The 20,368-nt window shown below is 48.0% G+C and overlaps 3 protein-coding genes across 3 annotated transcripts; 1 reads left to right on the top strand and 2 right to left on the bottom strand.

Moving 5' to 3' along the window:
• Positions 1-495: 495 nt before the first annotated feature.
• LOC142003040 (hepatic lectin-like) lies at positions 496-6,977 on the bottom strand. The gene is made up of 6 exons (XM_074979665.1): positions 6,647-6,977; positions 4,323-4,430; positions 3,190-3,264; positions 2,469-2,620; positions 1,494-1,606; positions 496-1,212 (listed from the first exon to the last, which is right to left on the bottom strand). Exons 1-6 carry the CDS (start codon positions 6,687-6,689, stop codon positions 1,077-1,079), a joined length of 627 nt encoding a protein of 208 aa, XP_074835766.1. The 5' UTR covers positions 6,690-6,977; the 3' UTR covers positions 496-1,076.
• Positions 6,978-11,320: 4,343 nt separating this feature from the next.
• FBXL12 (F-box and leucine rich repeat protein 12) lies at positions 11,321-15,692 on the bottom strand. Its single transcript, XM_074979664.1, has 3 exons — positions 15,587-15,692; positions 15,193-15,265; positions 11,321-14,603 (listed from the first exon to the last, which is right to left on the bottom strand). Exons 1-3 carry the CDS (start codon positions 15,679-15,681, stop codon positions 13,821-13,823), a joined length of 951 nt encoding a protein of 316 aa, XP_074835765.1. The 5' UTR covers positions 15,682-15,692; the 3' UTR covers positions 11,321-13,820.
• Positions 15,693-15,761: 69 nt separating this feature from the next.
• UBL5 (ubiquitin like 5) lies at positions 15,762-19,057 on the top strand. The gene is made up of 5 exons (XM_074979847.1): positions 15,762-15,855; positions 16,078-16,142; positions 16,436-16,519; positions 18,135-18,172; positions 18,797-19,057. Exons 2-5 carry the CDS (start codon positions 16,087-16,089, stop codon positions 18,838-18,840), a joined length of 222 nt encoding a protein of 73 aa, XP_074835948.1. The 5' UTR covers positions 15,762-15,855; positions 16,078-16,086; the 3' UTR covers positions 18,841-19,057.
• The last annotated feature ends 1,311 nt before the right edge of the window (positions 19,058-20,368 follow it).

Raw genomic sequence — 20,368 nt, forward strand, 5'->3', positions numbered from 1 at the left:
GGCGGCAGTTAGAGGCTAGGAAAAGGGAGAGCTGGAAGGCAGCCAGCCTGAGGAGGGGGAAGCTACACCCCAGAGGGGCACCCCTCGGGGTCTTCTCCCCAGGACAGGTTGGAAGGACTGTCTCTGGCTGCTGTGCTGTCGCTTCTGTGAGAAACTGGGCATCTGTCGCCTAATAAACCTTCTGTTGTACCTGCTGAGTGAGAGTCACTCCTGCCAGCAGACGGGGTGCAGTGCAGGGGGACCCCTGAACCCCATCACACCTATACCAAGTGACACTGTCTGAGTGCTCCAAATAAATTGCTCTTATCGGTACTGGGCTAAATTGGCTACGTTTCCCCTGAGTGCATCACACTTTGCCCTGTGCTCTCACCATGCCACTTGCTAAACCCAGGGAGGGCCCAGATCTCGCTGCACCCACTCATGGTTTTCAGTGGATACTGCATCTCCTTCTGTAACCTTCCAAGTGCACCATCTTGTTACCAATGTGCCCAACCCACAGGGGTCTGGAGTCTGATACAGTCAGAGTTGGTTGACAAATGACACAGATGCAATCTGAGGAAGGTGCTGTGCAATGGATGTTGAAAAATCTGAATTTTTGGAAAACTTCATAACTTGTGTTCTTTTTTTCCCTCCAAAAACAATTTTTACCCAAAATTTTGGTATCAAAATTTCACACTTTCTCCTCTCTTTTTCCATTTAGTGGCATGGAGTAGGGCAGAAAAACCCAGAACATTTTAACAACCTATTTTTAAAATTTGGTTATAAGACAATCTTTGTTTGAAACCAGCCCTGAGTTCCAGGTGTAGAGACACTGGCATTTAGCATTGGGAGTTATTCTGCGTCCTCCCCAGGATACAGACCCCGTGGCTGAGAGAGACTCATGGAGGAGCCAACAGGAAATGGACACAGAGATAAGGGAATATAAATTAAGAAGAGAGGAGGAGTGGAAAGAAACAAGACTTGTATGATTTTTAAATCCTCTCTGTTGCCAGCAGGTGGCAGCGCCGACTGCTCGCGGCCCGGACAGGCAGGACAGTTCCAGGCCGCGTGGCTACTGGCTTCCAGTGGGTCTCTGTTCACAGAGGGGCAGGCTTTTCACAGATGTAGTAGCACTCGTAGGTGCAATGCACATCGTTCCACTCCCCGTAGGTCCAGACGTGCGCACAGTCCTCATTCTGGTTGCTGTCATTGGGCTCCCCCTCCTTCCAGTACCTGTACACAGAGGGGCCACAGATAGAGGGGCAAGAACGGGGTGCTGGGGACAGTGGGCTCAGAGCCGCAGGGGCCTCAGGCGCACAGGATGGGGTCTCAAAACTGGCGCTTTCGGGAACACTTGGCTCAGAGACTGAAATGCAGGCCCGCTGGTGAAGACACTCATCAGACTTTCACACCATGTACTACTGGACAACAATGCCCCGTGCAGCTTCCCACTACCCAGTTGTGACCCAATCTTACCCCAGGCCGCAGGGAGAGTGACGGCAGCCCACACTCACGTGAAACCGGTGGTGGAGTCACTCCCGTCAATCCATTTCCACACCCCTTCTGCGTTCTGGTCTGAGAGGCCAATCCAGAAGCGCTTGTCACGGGTCCGGTACATGATAAAATTCTGCAGTCGGAAGGAGGGTGAGGAAAGACGCTTTGGGAGTCATCTCCAGCACTCGGGTCAGCGCCATTTTCTCTTCATGTGCAACACAGCAGAAAGGGGCCAGATTCCATAGCCTCTGCTGCCCCCCAAGTGATTCAGGCAGGACAAACCCCTCCATTGCTATCAGTCCCCCTCCTGTGCTGGATCAGGGATGAGAGAATGGGGGAGCCCGGGCCTGTCCTCTTCTCCAGTCCAGGAAGCCTGGGACAGCAGCTACCTACAATGTCTCAAGTCTCAGCTGATTGACAGCGACGATTTCCTGGACCACTTCCCGACAGCAGTCCCAGCATCCTCCTTCCTGCAGGCTCTTCCCTCTGGTACCTGCGTGTGCTGGCTCCCCTCAGATTGCCCACAGCTCCTTTTCCCATCATCTCCCCTCACACACTGAGCTACCATATGAGGAGCCCTTTTTAACCCATCTCAGCTGGTTCTCAGTTGGCCCCAGGTGTTCTGATTAGCCTGAACTCACTTGCCTCTGGAAACCTGCTAATTGACTCCAGGTGTTTTAACTGGCTCAATTGCCCTGATTGATTCTGGCAAGTTCCCGCTAGTTCTAGACTAGCCTCTGTTAGCTTACCTTGGGAACAGGGTACTATGTAAACAGGGGCTCACTGAGTTCCCTTCTACAAGTTTCCTGTAGCCCACCTGTGTCATTCCCACTGGCCACCCCCAAAAGGGTCGTGTTGGGAACCCACAGGCTGGGGCTGCAGCGTTCTCCAGGGAAAGGGGTTGCTACCATCTCAGGAAGGGCAGAGGTGCCTAGAAAGAAGGCAAGCCAGGAGAGAGGAGCTCAGGGGTTTTCCATCCTGACTCTTGTTTTTACCTGCTTGGCGTGGCTGTTAACGATGGCTAGGTGTGAATGCTTCTCCTCACACAGCACTTTTGCCCTCTGCCAAGAGGTCATCCGCAGGGAGAAGTAGTAACATTTCCCACTGAAGTATTCCCATTCCCGGGCCTCAGGTCCGCAGGGGAACACTGGAAAACGGAGGGACACCAGGGGAGTCAGAGCTATCAGATTGGACAGGTGTATCCTGTCCCTGTGGGAATGACAGCATAATCCTCACCCTGCAAGAACCTAACTTTGTACAGACACAGCAGGTATCATTGGGACTGGCCAGTCACATTACCAGGGGGGTGAGGGTTCGCTTCTGCCTGACAAATAGAAGGCAGCTGGGGACCAGATTCCGAAGCAAATCAATAGCTCAGAAGCTGGAATCCCCTGAGCAGCATGAACTGAACCAAGGAAAATCTGAAGGGGGGATAAAGCCCCTAAATTGCTCCTAGAAGACCTTCCAACAAAGAACCTTGGTGCTGGAGACGGATGAGACCCTGCTGTGATCACATATTGCAGGGTAGCAACAGCTGTGGCCAGAAGGAGCAAGGGCAGCCAGGGAGGTGGGCTGCGTGGAGGCCGTGTGGGGTGAGGAAATGGGAAGAAAGAGGCTCCTGCAGGGGCACTGTATAGTGGGAAGGGCACCACACAAGCAGCACTAAGCAGAGGTCAGGAGCTGTGGGGAGAGCACAGGGCAGTGCCCAATATTTACGTTTGAAATCTTCGCTGGAATGATTCCGTTTCAGCTCCTTGCGCATTTCATTAAGCTGTGAAGAGAGCACGGACACTGACATCACAGAGAGAGAGAGAGAGAGAGAGAGGGAGAGAGAATACACATCAGGTTAGCAGGCCCTGTTATCTCTGAATGGCACTGATTAGTTTTTGGGTTTCAACACTCTTCAACCAGTGAGCTGAACAGCACGTGTGTGTGCCAGCAATGCCTTCCAAACAGGTTTATTTAACTGTTGGAGGAAAGCTGAGACCACATCCTCGCAGCCAATCCCAGGGCAAGGTGATCTGGGCACTTCAATGCACTAATTCTGCTAGGTTTACAACCAAGTTCAGCCTGGACTAAGCAGCAGGATTTCAAGGGTTTGGTGAAAAACAAAAAAATGCCACCTTGGAATACAACAGAAAAATAAAAATTCCACTCTGAGATAACCTGCACCGGCCACCAAGCGACCTGAACGTAGGCACCAAGGGAGCCAGGCAGCTTTGCAAAGGCTGCAGTGGGTGTTTCCAAGGGTTGCCACCTGGGGTAAGTACTGATACACTAGGGCGGCTCTGCTGTTGTGCCTGCCCTGGTATGAAAGGCAATGAGAGATTTGTATGACATCTGTGCAAAAATCCAAGCACAGAACGTCCTAACATGAAGTTCTGAGGATCTGCCTAGAGAAGAGAATAACAAATAATACCACCCCTTGTGTGCGGCTGAAGAGGAAAAGTAACACTGAGCTGTGCAGTGTCCTGCTACTGGGGCCGGCAGGCAGGGAACAGGGTTGGCACTCAGGAGATATTGATTCTATTCCCAGCTCTACCCCTGGCTTGCTGGGAAGCCAGGGAAATACTTGCTTCCCCTCTCTGTCCCAGTTTTCCCTCCCACCCTAAGTTGGTTTAGACTGCGAGCTTTGCCAGGCAGGGGCAGCCTCCCTCTATCCACACAGCACAATGGGAATCTTGAGTGGGCTCTTTGCTGCGGAAGAGACAAAGAAGCCCAAGGACACAGAGGAGTCAGTATCAGGCTTGACCCCAGGACTTCTGAGTACACAGACCCCACATCTCATCCCCAACTGCCTTCCTCATTAATGACGTGAAACATTTCAACTCCCAAAGGCACCACGGTACCTCTGGAGAGTGCCACTGCAAACAGGATGGTGATCAGCAGGTAGGAAAGTGCCAGCAGCACGTAGACCGTGAGCGGAGACTTCAGCTTCTGCTGGAGGAAGTGCCTGTCTTTAAAACAGAAGAAACAGAGTGTGAGCATCACATCTTGCCAGGTTTGGCAGCTGCTCTGGTGCCACATTGGAGGAAGGGCCCATTTACGGTTTACAAAGGGTTAACAAATGATAAACCCTAAATTAGAGGGTTAATTGCATGGTGTAGAGGTCTACAGAGTGTTTGTAACTGCACCTTACAGCTCTATCAGCCTTTTCTGCTTAGACATACTACAGTGGGAGTAGCAGCCCCATTCCTGCAGAGGGACCCCAGTGTGCTGGACGCTGTGTGTTATTTTTTAGGGGCGTTAGCATGCCCTGCCATGTTTCAGGGCCTCATTGCACTAGGCACTGTACAAACACAGAACAGAGAGACATGCCGTGTCCCCAAGAGCTTACAAGCTTCTAACCATCCATGAGACATATGTCCCATGGCTCTCTCATGCTTATAACGGCTGGTAATCATCACAACAATAGAAGGGTTTAAGCTCATGTTCATGCTGTATCTAGTGGGACCAAGTATTTAGTATTCCAAGTTTGTTTAGCAGGTCCCAATAGAAGATTATCTTCCCCTCATCATTAATTGATGTTTAATAACATTCCAAGCTCACCCCAGGGAAATTAAACCTGTGACCCAAACTTTTGAGAGTAGCTGCTCATTCTGAGCACAGTGTCCTCCTTTGGAGACAACAAAAAGGGGGGCTCCATCCCAAGTGCATCTCCTCCTAGCAGCCCAGCCCCTTGGAGGCATCTTGAGCTGGACGCTCACAGTCATTTCAGAATAGTCCATGATTCTTAATTCAAAACTGTAACATCTCTAATGTGGGAGAAAGGCCCCTTCCGTCTCTCATCAGCAAACATCAAACTATTTCCAAAAGCCAACCGGGCCAGGTGCTGTTCCAGACGGAATGGACAGGGCAATTATTGATGATCCACCCCATCAACCAGTCCCAGCTGCTGGCGGTCAGAAGGTTAAGAACACCCAGAGCAGGGGGTCTGTCCCCATGCAGCTTGCCTAACAGCCACTGACAGACCCTCTGCTCCATGAATATTATACCCATGGCCTTCACAATACCCCCGACAATGAGATTCAGTGTGTTGTGTGAAGAAGTACTTCCCTATGTCCTTTTTAAGCCGGCTGCTTATAAATTTAGTTGAGTGAGCCCCAGTCCTTAGTGTTACGCATTTTCTACACACCATTTATGAGTGTACAAACCTCTGTCATATCCTCTCCCCTAGGGTTACCCTATTTGACCTTTCAAAAAGTAGGATACCTCTGAGAGGGAGTGTATCTGTGTCAGTATCTACCAACTCAAGTTATATTAATGTGTTATAGTATACCTAGTACATTAATACATTGGTAGATACTGATATACACTCCCCCTCAGAGGAGTCTTCCTTTTTATGTGGTAACCCTCCCCCCTTCCCCATCTTAGCAATCTCTTTTTTAGGCTGAAAGGTCCCACCGTTTTTGATCTCATTTTGGACAGAAACTGTTCTACACCCTCATCATTCTTGCTGCTCTTCTCTGTATTTTTAACAGTTCTGATATGGTATATCCTTTTTGGGCTGGGGCAACCAGAATTGCAAGCAGTATTCAAGGTCTGGGCACATGATGGATATACATATAGTGAGGTTGTGCTACTTTCCTATCATCTATCCTGGTCCTAATGGTTCCTAGAATTCTGTTTACTTTTTTGACAGCTGCTGCACACTGAGTGCATGTTTTCAAAGAAACACCCACAGTGACTCCAAGATCTCCTTCTTGAACAATATAGGCTAATTTAGATCTCGTTGTTTTGTATTTTGATTCTGTTCTCCAGTGAGCATTGCCTTGCACTTAGTCAGCAATGAATTTCATTTGTCATTTTCCTGCACTGTCAGACAGTTTTTGAGATCCCTTTGTCATTCTTCCAAGACAGCTTTGGACCAATCTAGCTTGAGTAGTTTTGTATTCTCTGCAAAGCTTGCCACCTGCTTACCTCCTTTTCCAGAGCATTTATGAATTTGTTGAACGGCACCAGTCCCAGCCTAGCTCCTTGGGGGATCCTGCTATTTACATCTCCACTGTGAAAGCTGACCATTTATTCCTACCCTTTGTTTCCTCCCTTTTAAACAGTTACTGATCCAGAAGACAACCTTTTTATCCCATGACCACCTACCCATCTGGGCCAGAATCCCATTTCTCTCTTTCCTTCCATTCTTCAGCTATTGGATGGAAGGGGCAGGGCTTACCTTTAAAAATGCGCAGCTCATCGTAAAGTCTTTCCTTGTCCATGCTGGTAAAGGATGCCTGAGAAGTGGCTTCAATTGCCTTAGAACCTGGGCAACGTGGAACCCTGCTCGGTGAACTACTTAGAATACAGAATTCACAATTCCTCTAAAGATGTTAAATCCAAAGGTTAATGTATAACCTGCAGTGCTCACACCATGTCCCAGGCAGCTTGTCCTCTGTCCCTGACCATCTGGGTTGTTTCCATTTCAAACTGGATCCTGATAAGTCCTCTGCTCAAACAGACTCAAAGATCTTGGCTGGCCAACTAGATCATCCTTTCTATTCCAAACTCTCTTGGTGAATTTCAAATTGTGCAAGAGCAAAAATATGAGATGCCTGGTTCCTGAAAGGAAAAAAAAAATCTTGGTCACAACAGCAGGGTTTGCAGAGCAACGGCTCAGGACTTTCTTTCTGGAAGAGAATTATAGAACTCTTGGCAGGCAGCGGCTAAGGTCTTGGAAAGTTATTTCCCACACAAGAGGCAGTGTGATGCAGGACACGATAACACAAGAAGATAAAATGCATCCCAGGCTGATCCAGTGTCCTACCAATCTACGTACAATGGTGCTACAGTCCTGACTTTGTAATTAAAGTGTTTTGAATTCTAGGTACCTTATTCCCTTGCTCTTGTGCAGTCATTTACTCCAGCATCACCTCTGTTTAGCATGAGGAGGCCATGTCAGTGAGCTCCACAAACCTGCAGGCCATGGGCAATGGAGACCCTCCCATCTAGGCCTATGCAGGCTCTCTCTCTCTCCTGGTTAGCAATGAAGACACTCCAGCCCCTATGTGTCACTCTTGAGCAGCTTCTGATCCACTGGGCTCCTGCAGAATTCCCAGATTTGGTGCTATTAAAGACACCATACATACCAGCTTCCCTTGTTTCCTTTCTGATCACCACACGGCTTAGCATCCAGCATAGACACACGTTAACGACAACAGTAAAAGTTTATTACATAAACAACTGAGATTTCAATGATTGCATTCACAAGCAAAAGTTTTAGGGACAATGCCTTGTAGTTGTTAGTGCATATGTACCTACTTTGACTGCTGCAGATGATGAAAAGGAGGCTTTTTATGCTAGCCTGAATCCAGCAATCTCTTCAGTACCTTTTAAACCAAGCTATATATTACTTGGCAAAACAAAGAGATCTTTGTGATGTCAAGTTGACTCATGCAATGTGTGTCACTAACTCCTGGTCTGATCATTACATGGTACACAGTGTTGTTGCCTTGAACCTTTGTTCACCAAAACAACATCATTCTGCTGCATGCTGGAAAAAGCTGGATGTAGATAAATTTGAAATACCTGAGACACAAGCACGGTTTCAATGCAGCCTTAATGCTTCTTTAGTCACCAGCAATGAAGGTCCAGAATGGTCACCCACTATTGAGGATGACTGGATTGAACAGTCACTCACTACTGAGGATGACTGGATTAACATCAAAGAAACAACCTACAGAACTGCTGTTGAGATCCTCAGTTTCCAAAAACCCAGGCACAAGGATGGATTTGATGACAAGGATAAAGATGTTGACGCTCTTCTTGATAACGTGCATGTGACACGCCTGGCCTGGATCAATGAGAAAAAGAATGCCTCCAGGAAATCGACATCTATTAGAGCCAAGCAGGAGGCACAAGTCAAATTATGGCAAATGAAAGAGGATTGGTGGAAATATCAAGCAGTTAAACTCTAAGATGCAGCCGACAGATATGATCTTAAAGCATTCTGTGATGGGCTGAAGGCAGTCTCTGGGCCAGGCATTACTGGCTGTACACCAGTGCGCTCTGCTGATGGCCTCACTTTGATCACAGATAGTGCAAAAATCCTTGACTTGCCGTGCTGAACACTTTCACAAAGTGCTGATGAGACCTCATCTTTTGAGAGCAGCATTCTTGCAGAGAGTCCTCAGTGGGCTAATGATTTACAGCTGGTCACACCACCAGCTCTTGATGAGGTACAAAAAGCTGTTAACCACATGAAAAATGGAAAGGCACCTGGCAGTGATGCAATTCCATCAGAAATTTATAAAGCTGCTGGTGGCCAGTCAATGTAACATCTCATCCATTTATTTAGTGCCATTTGGGAGAAGGAGCTAGTTTTTCAGGACTTCATGCCTTGGATGTAAAATATAAACAGATAAAGGTGACTGTGCATGTTGAGATGACCATCAGGGCATCTCTCTGCTCTCTGTAGCTGCTAAGATCCTGGCCTGCATCCTTTACAACAGGCTTTCACTACGTGTTCAAAAATGGCATTATTCCTGAAAGCTGGTGCGGATTTTGTGCTGGTCGAGGCATTGCTGTTATGGTATTTACAGCCAGATAGATACAAAAGAATTGTAGAGAGCAACATCAGGACCTCTATGTGATTTGACCAAGGCGTTCGACTTGGTCAACCAAAATGGGCTCTGGAAAATACTAGGGCGAATTGGCTGTCCTGAAAAATGTATCAACATTATTTGGTCTTTTCATGATGGCATGCTTGGTCGCATCCTAAACAATGGAGAGACATCAGCACCTTTTGAAACAGCAAATGGTACAATTCAAGGATGTGTCCTTGCTCCTCTCCCGTTCAACATCTACTTTTCAGTGGTGCTGTTATTTGTTTTAAGGCTTGCCCCTTGGGCATACCTATTCAATTCCGAGCAGACAGCAGTATTTTCAGCCTCCAGAGACTTCGAGCTCACAATCAAGCGGGGTTACTACAACTATCCGTGCCTGCCAACTTTCACAAGAGATATCGCACACCACTCTTGGGGGATATCTGCCGGACTCCAGGAATACTTGAACCCTAAGAACCCCCTCTGTGCCCTCTGACAGTTAGTACAAAGGGACTCTGTGTCACAGAAGGCATCAAACAGACTTGGAAACAATTCCCGATTCAGGGCTGGGGCGCTCATCATTGTTTATTCTCCTGAATGCTGCATGACGATAATGTCAACTTTTAGAGCAGTTGCTGCCAAGGTGCACAATGAATTTCACCACACAGGTTCAATGCTTTCCAGGTCTGTTGTTTGATCTGAAAGGTGCTTGCACAACCTACATCTGAAAAGAAGGCAAACAGCTGATTAGACAAAGCTGGCGTTCAGAGAAAAACACAGGCCTAGGGTGGGAGGCTTAACTGAGAAGTTAGTCCATCTGATGTCTTTTCCAGACCACAAGATGAACAACATGCTAGGGAGTTCACCAATTCTGCAGCTGTGTCCCCACTCTTCTCATGCAGTTGTCTGACTAGAAGGCAGTCTTGCCAGGAAAGAAATGGCAATTTGAATCAAAATCATAGACCAGTGGGTAGGAAGAACACTGAGAGACAGGACTGGATCTTGCAAAACAGTGAACAGTATTCACCTTCATCGCCATGTGAGTTATAAACTCATCATATGCATTTTATATTCCAAGCAGGCCTCGCTGATAGGGGCTGAGCATGTGAACTTGAGGAAGATGTTGCATGGGCATTGTAGAAAAGGTTAACCAAAAGGTGCTGTTAAGAGACACAGTTGTCTCAACCCTTCTCTGGAGTCAGTTTTTAAAATATATTTGTGACACTTCCTGGGGCTGCCTGAGCTGTGAGGCTTCTTGTGGCCGTCTCTGGGGGCAGTTGCAGATTAGCCACTTGGCTAACAGAGCCTGTGCCCTCACAAAAATGGGGAAGAGAGCAGCAAGGAAAGTCCCCAGCACCTCATGACTCTGTCCTCAGAAGGTGGAGGGCACCAGGGAAAGCCCCCAGTGCCCTGATATGTCACTGGCAGAAGCTGGAGATGGTGGGGAAGCCCCCAGCACCCTGACCCCAGCTTTCCAGAAGCGTTGGGTGGGTGGGTGGGAAAAACTTCAGCACCCCAACCTGGGTACCCCACTGCAACATGAAGGTGTCAGGGAAAGCCACTGCACTGGAAACCCTGCTGCAGCCCCTGGACTGCAGGAGCTCTTGCTTCCTGCTGCAGCCTTAGGGCAGAGGGAACTCTTTCTGCTTGCTGCAGCTTGGGGACCTGTTGAGGGAACAGAACCAGTTGTCTTGGGGCTCCTGGGTAGGATAGAAATTGGCAAACAAGTTGTGGGGATATAGCAGGGGATGGAATGGGGGGACCCTGCACAAGGTACAGAAAGATTTGGACCATGGGCACGGCTTTAGAGGAAGGGGGTGGAGTAGGGGTGGGCAGGTAGAAGGGGTGGGGGCCCCCCACCACTTGGACCGGCCTAGAGTCCCAGGAAACCTTAATTTGCCTTTGGCAGGGGCTAGCACCCAACTCCACCAGCCTCTACAGCCCTCACTGTCTCTGTGCAGATAACAAGCAGTTCTACAGCACCTTAGAGACTAGTAAATATATTAGGTCATCAGCATTTGTGTGAGAGACTCACGGCTTCAGATGAAGAAAGTGGGCAGGTCTAGAGAACGTTAAGTTTCATTGTGTACACAACTTCTCACTTATTTTCCTTTCGCACATCTCACAGTGCTCAAGACATTGTGACAGAATTTCATTAGAGACCTTACACAAAAATCTTTTGGGAAACCCTGTACTTTTGTGTACCCTTGTGTCCTCTGTCTCTGGCATCAAGAGGTCCATGGGTCACATTTGGTTACAAATGGTGCTTAGCTGAGGCTCTAGGAAATGCTAAGTTGTAGTAGGAATAAAATTACCAAGAAGGTAGGCCTCTCTGCACATCACGAGCAGTATCACTGATCTGTTAAAACCCAAGCTACTGGTGTATTTAGATCCAAATCTGGCAGCATAAGATGACTTTACAGATCTCAAAGCATTTTTATTTTATAAGTAAATTTTGCATTTGATTACAGATTAACATTGAGGATTCAAAAACTCAATGTGTCCGAGTATGGAAACTTCAGTGTTGTGCTACTAGGGGTCTAATGTCAATCAAAATTTGCTAACATGAGCTCAGGGCTTTGTAACATGAAGTGGAAAGGAGGGATTATTGAAACTATAAAAGGTGCAAGTAACAATGCACAGCACTGTAACCCAACAAACCAGGTGCTGGATCTGGCCACTGGCAGCCAGCTAATATTGCTCAGATGTAATGCCTGAGATCTATGTTCCAGCTACTATACACATTTGGGTCTGGTCTACAGCAGTTAGGTCAATGCAAGGCAGCTTGTGTAGACTTAATTCTGTCTGCACCTGCATTACAATGGTGCTCCGTCCAAAGTAAATTGCCCACTTCAACTTAACTCCACCTCCACAAGGGGCATGGCACTTAAGGTGACAATTGAGATGATGAAGGATCAGTGTAGACACTGTGTTACTTATGTCGACTTTAAAAGTCTCCAGGAGGTGGCCCACAATACTACATCACGACTGTGCTGTCCAACATTTTGAACTCCACTGTTCAATAGCCAGGTACCCACCCTCACCTTTTACACCCCTGTGAATTTTGGAAATTCCATTTCCTGTTTGCTCAGTGTGCAGAGGTCAACTTGCATCTGCCCTGCTGTCCATGCTGGCTGTATGCAACAAACACACACCTGCCTTGAGCATCCAGGATGTGATGGCTCTCTGGGGTCTGGGGTCCAAACAGGCTGTGCAGGAACCACTCCCCTCCAGCCACAGAAACGTGGATATCTATGGGAAGATGGCTTGGGACATTGTGCAGGAGGGCTATAGAAGGGAAATGTGTCAGTGCAACATGAAAATCAAGGGGCTGCCATAGGTGTACCAGGAGGCAAGGGAAGCAAACAGCTGCTCTGGTGCCCAGCTGCAGACATGCTGCTTCTACAAGGAGATGCATGATATTCTCAGTGTTGACCCCATGCCACAAGGGCCCAGTGGAAACTTTGGAGGAGTCAGAGTCATGATCCACTTGTGTGAACCCTGACAAAGTGCTGGATGAAGATGAGGAGGAGCGTGGAGAACCAGGACCTCGTCCTCACTCCAGAGCAGCTGAGCCAGACCCTATCATGCAGCACTAGCAGTTCTGATGCAGAGGAACGAGCCTCTGAGAAGTATGATGTTTGCTTTGGTATTGCAGGCACACATCTGTTCACATAGTATGCTTTTAAATAGGCTAGAAAAGATCATGAAACAAGCAATAGAGGAAGAGATGCCATCTGCCTCTCATTCCCTGTACAGCTAAACCCTGTGAAACAGTTTGTGTATGTACACTGGGATGCCCTGGGCATCCTCCAGAGAGATCTCATGGAAGATTTCCAGCAGATCTTTGGCAAAGGTTTGCAGACTATTTCAGGGTGTGGAGGTAGGTGATGCCTTACTTCCTCTGCCATTGTAGGGCTGTTTCCCAAGCCAATTGGCAATTAATTCACTGACATCATTGCAGCGCCCAGGCTAATCGCGTAAAGACTAGGTCTGCAGCTGAACGCATACAGGAGCCGTTCCTTTCCGCCTCCATTACCCACCAAAGCAAGATATTTACTGTCTTCGCTGTCTGTGGGAACCAGTGAAAGCATTCAGTTCAATCAACTCATTGGCTTACATGAACTATCCTGACTTACTGCCCCGTTCCACAGGGCATACTCATTGTGTCTGGGTCTGCTGCCCAGCTCTTTGGATCCCAAGAAGTGAGAATGTTGTATTTGTAACCTGTGGGGTTGCAGTGCTGTGCATGTACTCACAAAAGTACTTCTGTTCATCGTTTCCTTTGCAGCTGCAAACATGACATGGAAGGCCCTCCATACACAGCTCAGACAAACAAGCAGGAGAAAGAAGAGGACAAGGGAGGACACATTGCAGGAGGTCTCGTAAGGCTTTGATGTATCAGATTCCAGGTTTGGGGAGGGACACTCAGGAACAGAATGAAGAGGAACAGTGAAGACAGAAGAATCAGGCATGTAAAGATGATGGAGCTGCTCAGAAGGTAGAGAGGCATGCTGGGCTCTCTTACTGAACTTAGGCTAAACAGGTGCATGCTCAACTCGCCTCACAGACAACTGCATTCTGGAAGCTCCCTTTGCTTCCCCCTAGGGTCTTCCATGCATCCTTCAGGGCCATAGCAGAACCCCTACTACTCCACCCTCCAGGACAGGATACAATCACAGTCACTCATTCATCAAATGATGAGGTTAATGGTTGCTGTCCGTTTTACGAAATGGACATAACCAGTTCTTTCCCTGTTGTATGTTCCATACACCTCCCCTTTCTCAATGTTTTGCCTCAGAATGTGTGTCATGGAGCAGCTAAAATGCAGCTGGGCAAACATGTCTGAATCTTATGTATTGCCTGGTCTCCAAAATCAATTCCCTCTAAAAGGAGAGTCCTTAACTGTGGCAGTGATTGGCACATAGCAACAATAGTGTCAGGGGAAAGCTTATAGCTAAACTCAAGGCAGAGAGTTTCTAAGCACTTCAAGACTGCTAAACACATCAGGCCAGCATCTGTTAAGGAACAAGGATTGCTGATTTCCAAAGAGCGGAGTTGTTTCATGTGACGCCCAATGAAGTGAAAAGCAGCATCTGTAATAACACACTTGCGCAGAACCAGGCATTCCAGGTCCTCCAGATGTGGGGCTGCTCTCTGAATCCCAGTGTCCGTCACCCGATAGGTTCCAGAGAGAGTCAGTGTCCTCAGGCTGCTTTGAGACGAGATATTGAACAGATGGTGATCAGAAAAGGCAGGAACATTATGGATGATGAGGTGCTGCAGTTGTGGCAGGACTCTGAGAGTGCTGGCAGGTGCAGATTTTTGGAACCACACAGCAGGGATCTCACACTGGCGCAGTTCCAAGGTCTTCAGAGAAGCTGGTATACAGTGATATTGGAGCAGACGGAGGTCGGCCTCTGTCAGGCACAGATGATGAAGGCTGGGGCACCGCATCTCAAGCGCCTGCAGCAGCGCTGGGGAAAGGAACTCATGCTTTCTCATTGAGCAGAGAGCTCCTCTCACTTTCAGTATCTTCAGGCGATTGTGCAGGTACTGCCGCAGCAGATGCCACAAGATCCTGGAATTGATCTGAGCATAAAAGAGCAGCAACAAAGCAGCTGGCACCTTTATAAGAAATGGAACAAACCCTACAGAACCAGTAAATGAGAAAGGAAAGACCCATCCTGCTCTTCTTCAAATACACATTAAAGGAAGGTATGTGACACCTGTAGGGGTAAGCCACAGGTACCACCCTACTCCTGTCTGCTGCACCTCCTTTCCCGATGAGCAACCTCAGTTCCTGCCCTCCACACTCCAGCACATGGTACATGCTGCCTTCTCCTCCACATACACAATCTTCTTCCCCACATACCACCCCAGCCTTCAGCGACCTGCTTAAATCAACCTTCTTGTTTCTAAATGCCCTTAAGAAGCTGATTCACCTGACCTCATAGCCTCTCTGCCTATCTAAAACTAGCCTCCTCTACACAGCTCCCCCTCCACTCATGGCCAGGGATATCCTCACTGTGTCTCTTTTTCAACATCTCTTGCTGGCTTTTAGGTGCAGATCTCTCGTCCCCACAGACCACTCTGCCGTTTCCCCAGGCAGCACTGATCACCCCCGTAGAGTGGGTCTTGAGCAGGAGTGACAACTGCAGGGACACAGCTGGGCCAGTACCTTGTAAGGTGTTAAATCCACATGTCTCCAGAGCATCTTGTCCTGTATCAGTCTGTGCCAGCGTCTGCAGACCCTAGAGAGACAGCAGCGGAGCAGGCTGTGATCCCAGCCGCAGAGGAAAGGGGAAGGAGAACCCACCAGGCAGCCACGCAGGATCCCCGCTTCCAGGGGCCGGGACTCAACTACCCGGAAGCAGCAATGCCCGTCAAGGGGGCAGGCAAGAATGGACGGAGCTACCGGCGGAGGGACTCCCTGTCGGAGGGGGGCGTGAGGGGCGGGGACTGGAGCGGGCGGACTGGCGGGCTTCCCGGGGGGCGGGTGCCGAAGCGAGGCGCCGGAGGGGGACAGGCTGGACAGAGCCGCGCGGTGGGCGGGGCCCGGCCCGGCCCCTCACCTGGCCCCGCGCAATCGTTCGTGCAGCGGCAGCAGCGACAAAATCTCCAGTAGCAGGAAGTCGGGGAGCGCCCCCAGACCCCCGGGAGCAGCCATCGCCGGGTGCTTCCGGCGCACCCAGCTACACCACCCCGATCACTTCCGCTTCCGGCGCAGCCCGACTGCGATTTCTGATGGCTGCTATTAGATCACTTCCGCTTCCGGTTCGGTCGCCGTCGCTCTGTGTTCCCCTCTGACAGGTGCGAGGTGCGCACGCGGCAGATAGCAGCGGTGAGTGCAGCGGGAGGGGGTCGGCCCAGCCCCAGCCCCAGCCCCAGCCCCAGCCCCAGCCCCTGGAAGGGACCCCCGCCTGGCCTCAGAACAGCCTCCGCCCTCCGGGTCAGCCCCCCGTTCTCCTCAGCTCCCGCGGGGCCACCTCCTCCAGCGTCCCGCCTACCGCCCCGCCCGCCCCGCTGCCTGTGTCCGGGCCCCTGACGCCTCTCGCTCCCCCAGGCCGGCAGCATGATCGAAGTTGTCTGCAACGACCGGCTGGGCAAGAAGGTGCGAGTGAAATGCAAGTATCCTTCGGGGGCCCGTCGGGGTGAGGTCTGCAGAGGCCGTGGGGTTCGGGTTCGGGCCTGGGGGCACTTGGGGACGGGTGCGTCTGCCGGTGCCCTTTCCTCATAACGAGAAGGTACCACTCCTGTGGGGATGCCGTGGAGGTTGGCGTCCGTAACGTGAGGGGTGGGGAAGGAGACCGCCAAAGGTCTAGATTCTTGGGGAGAAGAGGATTCTGGCTGTGGTCAATGCTGCTTTCTCCATGTGCTTGATACCTGGGTGTGAATGTAGTTTCCTTAACTGCGTCACTCAGCACTGAGGACACAATTGGCGACCTGAAAAAACTCATTGCAGCTCAGACTGGGACCCGGTGGGACAAAATTGTGCTCAAGAAATGGTGAGTGAATTAAATGCAGGATCAAGGGAAGGAAACATTGTTTTTTAGTAGATCTGAGAAGCATCAGATTTGATGAAGTAGGACTTACTGGAGCTACAGTTTCAGTCCCAAGCAGGTTCATTTTAACTTTTCAGCTGACCAACACAGGTAAACTGAATTCTGTACATGATGTATGTGGATGTCTCTAGTGCAGTCTTCAGCTACAATCCACATCACTCCCACTCCATATACTCAGAGGTAATGGCATTTCATAGACTTGGAAGAAACCTCGAGAGTCCAACCCCCTACTAAAAGCAGGACCAGGTCCAACTAAATCATCACAGCCAGGGCTTTGTCAAGCTGCGATTTTAAAAAAAAACTGTGTAATGTGTCTCAGTAGTTTGATGCACACTGGGATGGAAAGCTGCATATGAATACAAAACTTTAATGTATCAGAAAGGATGTTCCTAAGGCAAGGAGGCATGTGATGCAAACTTCCAGTAAGTGTGCTTTTAAGATTTCTTTTTAGGTTGTGAAATTTGTTAATTCTCAGATGTTTTCCTTTCTGCACCTTTCCCATTGTCCAGTGTTTTGGGGGCTCCACTGACAAATCTCTTAATTAAAGTCTCAGAGGCAGGCCAGCAGCTCTACACTTTGTAGAGCAAAAGTGTAAGGAACCACAGATTATTCCAAGTGAATGCTACTGACTGAGTTCTCCTTTGTGTTTTCACCAGTGGTAATATTCAACACAGAATTTTTGCTTTTGATTCTTCATCTTTTTACACAATTTATTACTCTTCTAACATTTGATCATAACTTGTAAAGCTTACTGTCTTTGAAGCACTTATCAGAAGATTGGATACTGAGCTAGATGCAGGTTTGGTCTGAACCAGTGTGGTGATTTTAACTTCATTGTGTGAAGTTACTCTATATTTCACACTATAACTGCATATAGCAGAGGTGGCCAACCAATTAGGGACTAAGAGCCACAGACACAGTGCAAAGAGCCACACGTATTTATTTTTAATCTACATTAAAAATAAATATGTAATATGTGGCTCGATTTCCCCCCGGCTCCAATGCCTTCTTTCAGCTTCCCTCCCCTTCCTCTCCACACCACCCCCCACCCCCCACCCCGCTGCTCTAACTCAGTGCCCTCCCTGCAGAGCCAGGCACGTGCACACACATGTTGCTGTAACTCAGTGCCCTCCCAGCTAAGCCAGACACCCCAAGTCCCTAGCTCAGACTTGATGCCAGAGACTCACCGGAGCCACCACCATGCACTTCTCCTACCAAGCACTGGGGCATGTAAGCAGAGCAGTGGATGGCACTCCCAGAACATGGCTCCAAGTAGAAGCTGTGTTTAATTGCTGAAAGAGCTGCAGCTTGGCCACCCCGGCATGTAGGCATTCTCTTGTCTCTCGCCATGGAACTTGTGATTGGTATCTGTTTCAAAAACAAAACAAAACACTGCTTCTGAAACCCATTATGTAACATTTCAATGATATTTTTAATGTAGTAATTGATAACAACAAATCTGAGTTATTAGCATAATCATTCCATTCCTATTGACTTCCTTTTTTCATTCTTGTGCTACGCTTCTGTTCTTGATGAACTTTTTTACACATTTTTGCAGGTACACAATCTTCAAGGACCACGTATCATTGGGAGATTGTATCCTTGAACATAAGAATAGTGAGTAAACTGCAGTTTCTAAGGAAACACTTTTAATTAGAATAATGGTCATGTTCTTTACTATTTATAAGATCCACAATCCACGTATCAGAGAGAGAACCATGTTGTTCACAACCCAAGTAGTGGAGTGATGGACATGTTATAAATAAGTAACTATCCAGAGACCCTTCCTAATCTGACAGTCGCTTTGCTACAAACCAGAAATCTTGCTCATCTCCTTGGGTAGTGGTGACTGATAATATGGTAAGCTACCGTAAGATAACTGGTGAATCTATTCTTATTAAATTTAGGGGTAGCGTATGACAAGGGACTAATGTGCTGAGTTAAGATACTGCTGCTTCCAGCATAGATGCTTACCACATTGCATATGACCTGTATTCTTTCTCTTGTATGACACTAGCAAGTTAGTGTTTCCGTTTGGAACAGAAACACCACACCTATAGTAAAGTGGGAAGGAGAGCTGTGTTTTTGAGAATTTTATAACAGATCATTAAGAATAAATTTGCTGATGTAACTTATTTTTGAATTATTGAGCTGGTAGAAACATGTTTTTCAGTTGTTTGAACACTTCCTGTGGAATATCGCTTAACTCATTCCTTCTAGATGAAATCCATGATGGCATGAACCTGGAGTTATATTACCAGTAGCCTTGACTCTACCTGCAGTTGCATATGGCAGGCATTACTTTTCTAATTTTTTTCTGATATAAAACTTGTCTATAAACTTTATTTCAAGGTAGCAGTTAAAAGTTCAAGTTGTGCATGTAGTTTTTGAGAGCTTCAGTGCTGATGGTAATAAAAATGGCTGCAAACTTGTAAGAAGGTTGTTGTTTTTTTAAATAGTTTGCAATAAATGCCTCCTGACAAATTCTGTGTTCTCCTTGTTGTGGTTTAAGTCAGAAGAAATCTCTTCCTTACCTGCTACTGCAGTTGGAAGGAGTGGAAAGTTGGAAAGGAGTGGGGTTGGCTTTCTAGAATAAGATGAATACTGAAGGAATCTCCATCCATGTTTTTTAAAATGGATTCCTTGAAGACCTGTTCCATGTTTGTTTGTTTGTTTTTCCCACGGCTAGAGATGAGGCTGGCCAGCGTGGTGTTCCCCTGATTCTTCTTTTTTTAAAGATGGGGGCTGTATTTGCCTTTTTCCAATCATCCAGGACCTCCTCTGCTTGCCACAAGTTTTCAGAGCCAATGGCTCTGCAATCACATCAGCCAGCGCTCTCAGCACCCTCGTATGCAGTAGATCCAGCCTTATGGGCTTGTGCATGTCCATCTTTTCTAAAAAAGCAATGAGGGGTCCTGTGGCACCTTATAGACTAACAGAAATGTACGAGCAGAAGCTTTTATGGGCAGAGACCCACTTCACTAGATGCAGGTCTGCACCTGATGAAGTGGGTCTTTGCCCATGAAAGCTTCTGCTCATACATTTCTGTTAGTCTATAAGGTGCCACAGGACCCCTCGTTGCTTTTGCAGATCCAGACTAACACGGCCACCCCTCTGATACTTGACATCTTTTCTAAATCATCCTTACTCTGCTCTTTCACCGCTGAGGCCTACTCCCCTCCTCCCCAGTAAAGCAGTCTGGGAGCTGATCTTGTCTTTGAAGACCTAGGAAAAGAAGGCATTGAGTACTTCTGGTTTGTCATGTCATCTGTCACTAGGTTACTTTCTGCATTCAGCAAGGATCCCGCTCCTTCCCTGATCACCATATTGTTGCTAATGTACCTATTAACCCCTCTCATAATCCATCACATCCCTTGCTGGCTGCAATTCCAATACCACTTTGACCTTCCTGATTATGCCCCTTTTTTAGAACTGCATTAGTGTATCATAGTGCAAGGATGCTGGAGATGCTCCGGAATGGGTCATTTCTGACAGACACCAGGAGAGGCACAGATGACTTTCACAGGAACATTTCTGCAGAGTGAAAGATTTGGCTAAGTGTCAAGGGAAAAACAGACAATGACAAGTGGAGAATAGTGACAGAGCAACCAGCTTTTTAAAAATGGTGCATTAGGGAGAGACAGGGAAAAAACAGTGAAAGCTGCCCAGAGGGATTTACTCATATTGTTCACAGTGAAACAGAATATACGTCAGCTTTATCAGTGTGTTGCAAAAGGCTCATTGCAAACTGGACACTAGCAAGATCTCCATTTACTGTGAAGTTTTGTGAAT

This window comes from Carettochelys insculpta, chromosome 29 (genome assembly GCF_033958435.1).
Source record: "Carettochelys insculpta isolate YL-2023 chromosome 29, ASM3395843v1, whole genome shotgun sequence".
In the NCBI taxonomy this organism is placed as follows: Eukaryota; Metazoa; Chordata; order Testudines; family Carettochelyidae; genus Carettochelys; species Carettochelys insculpta.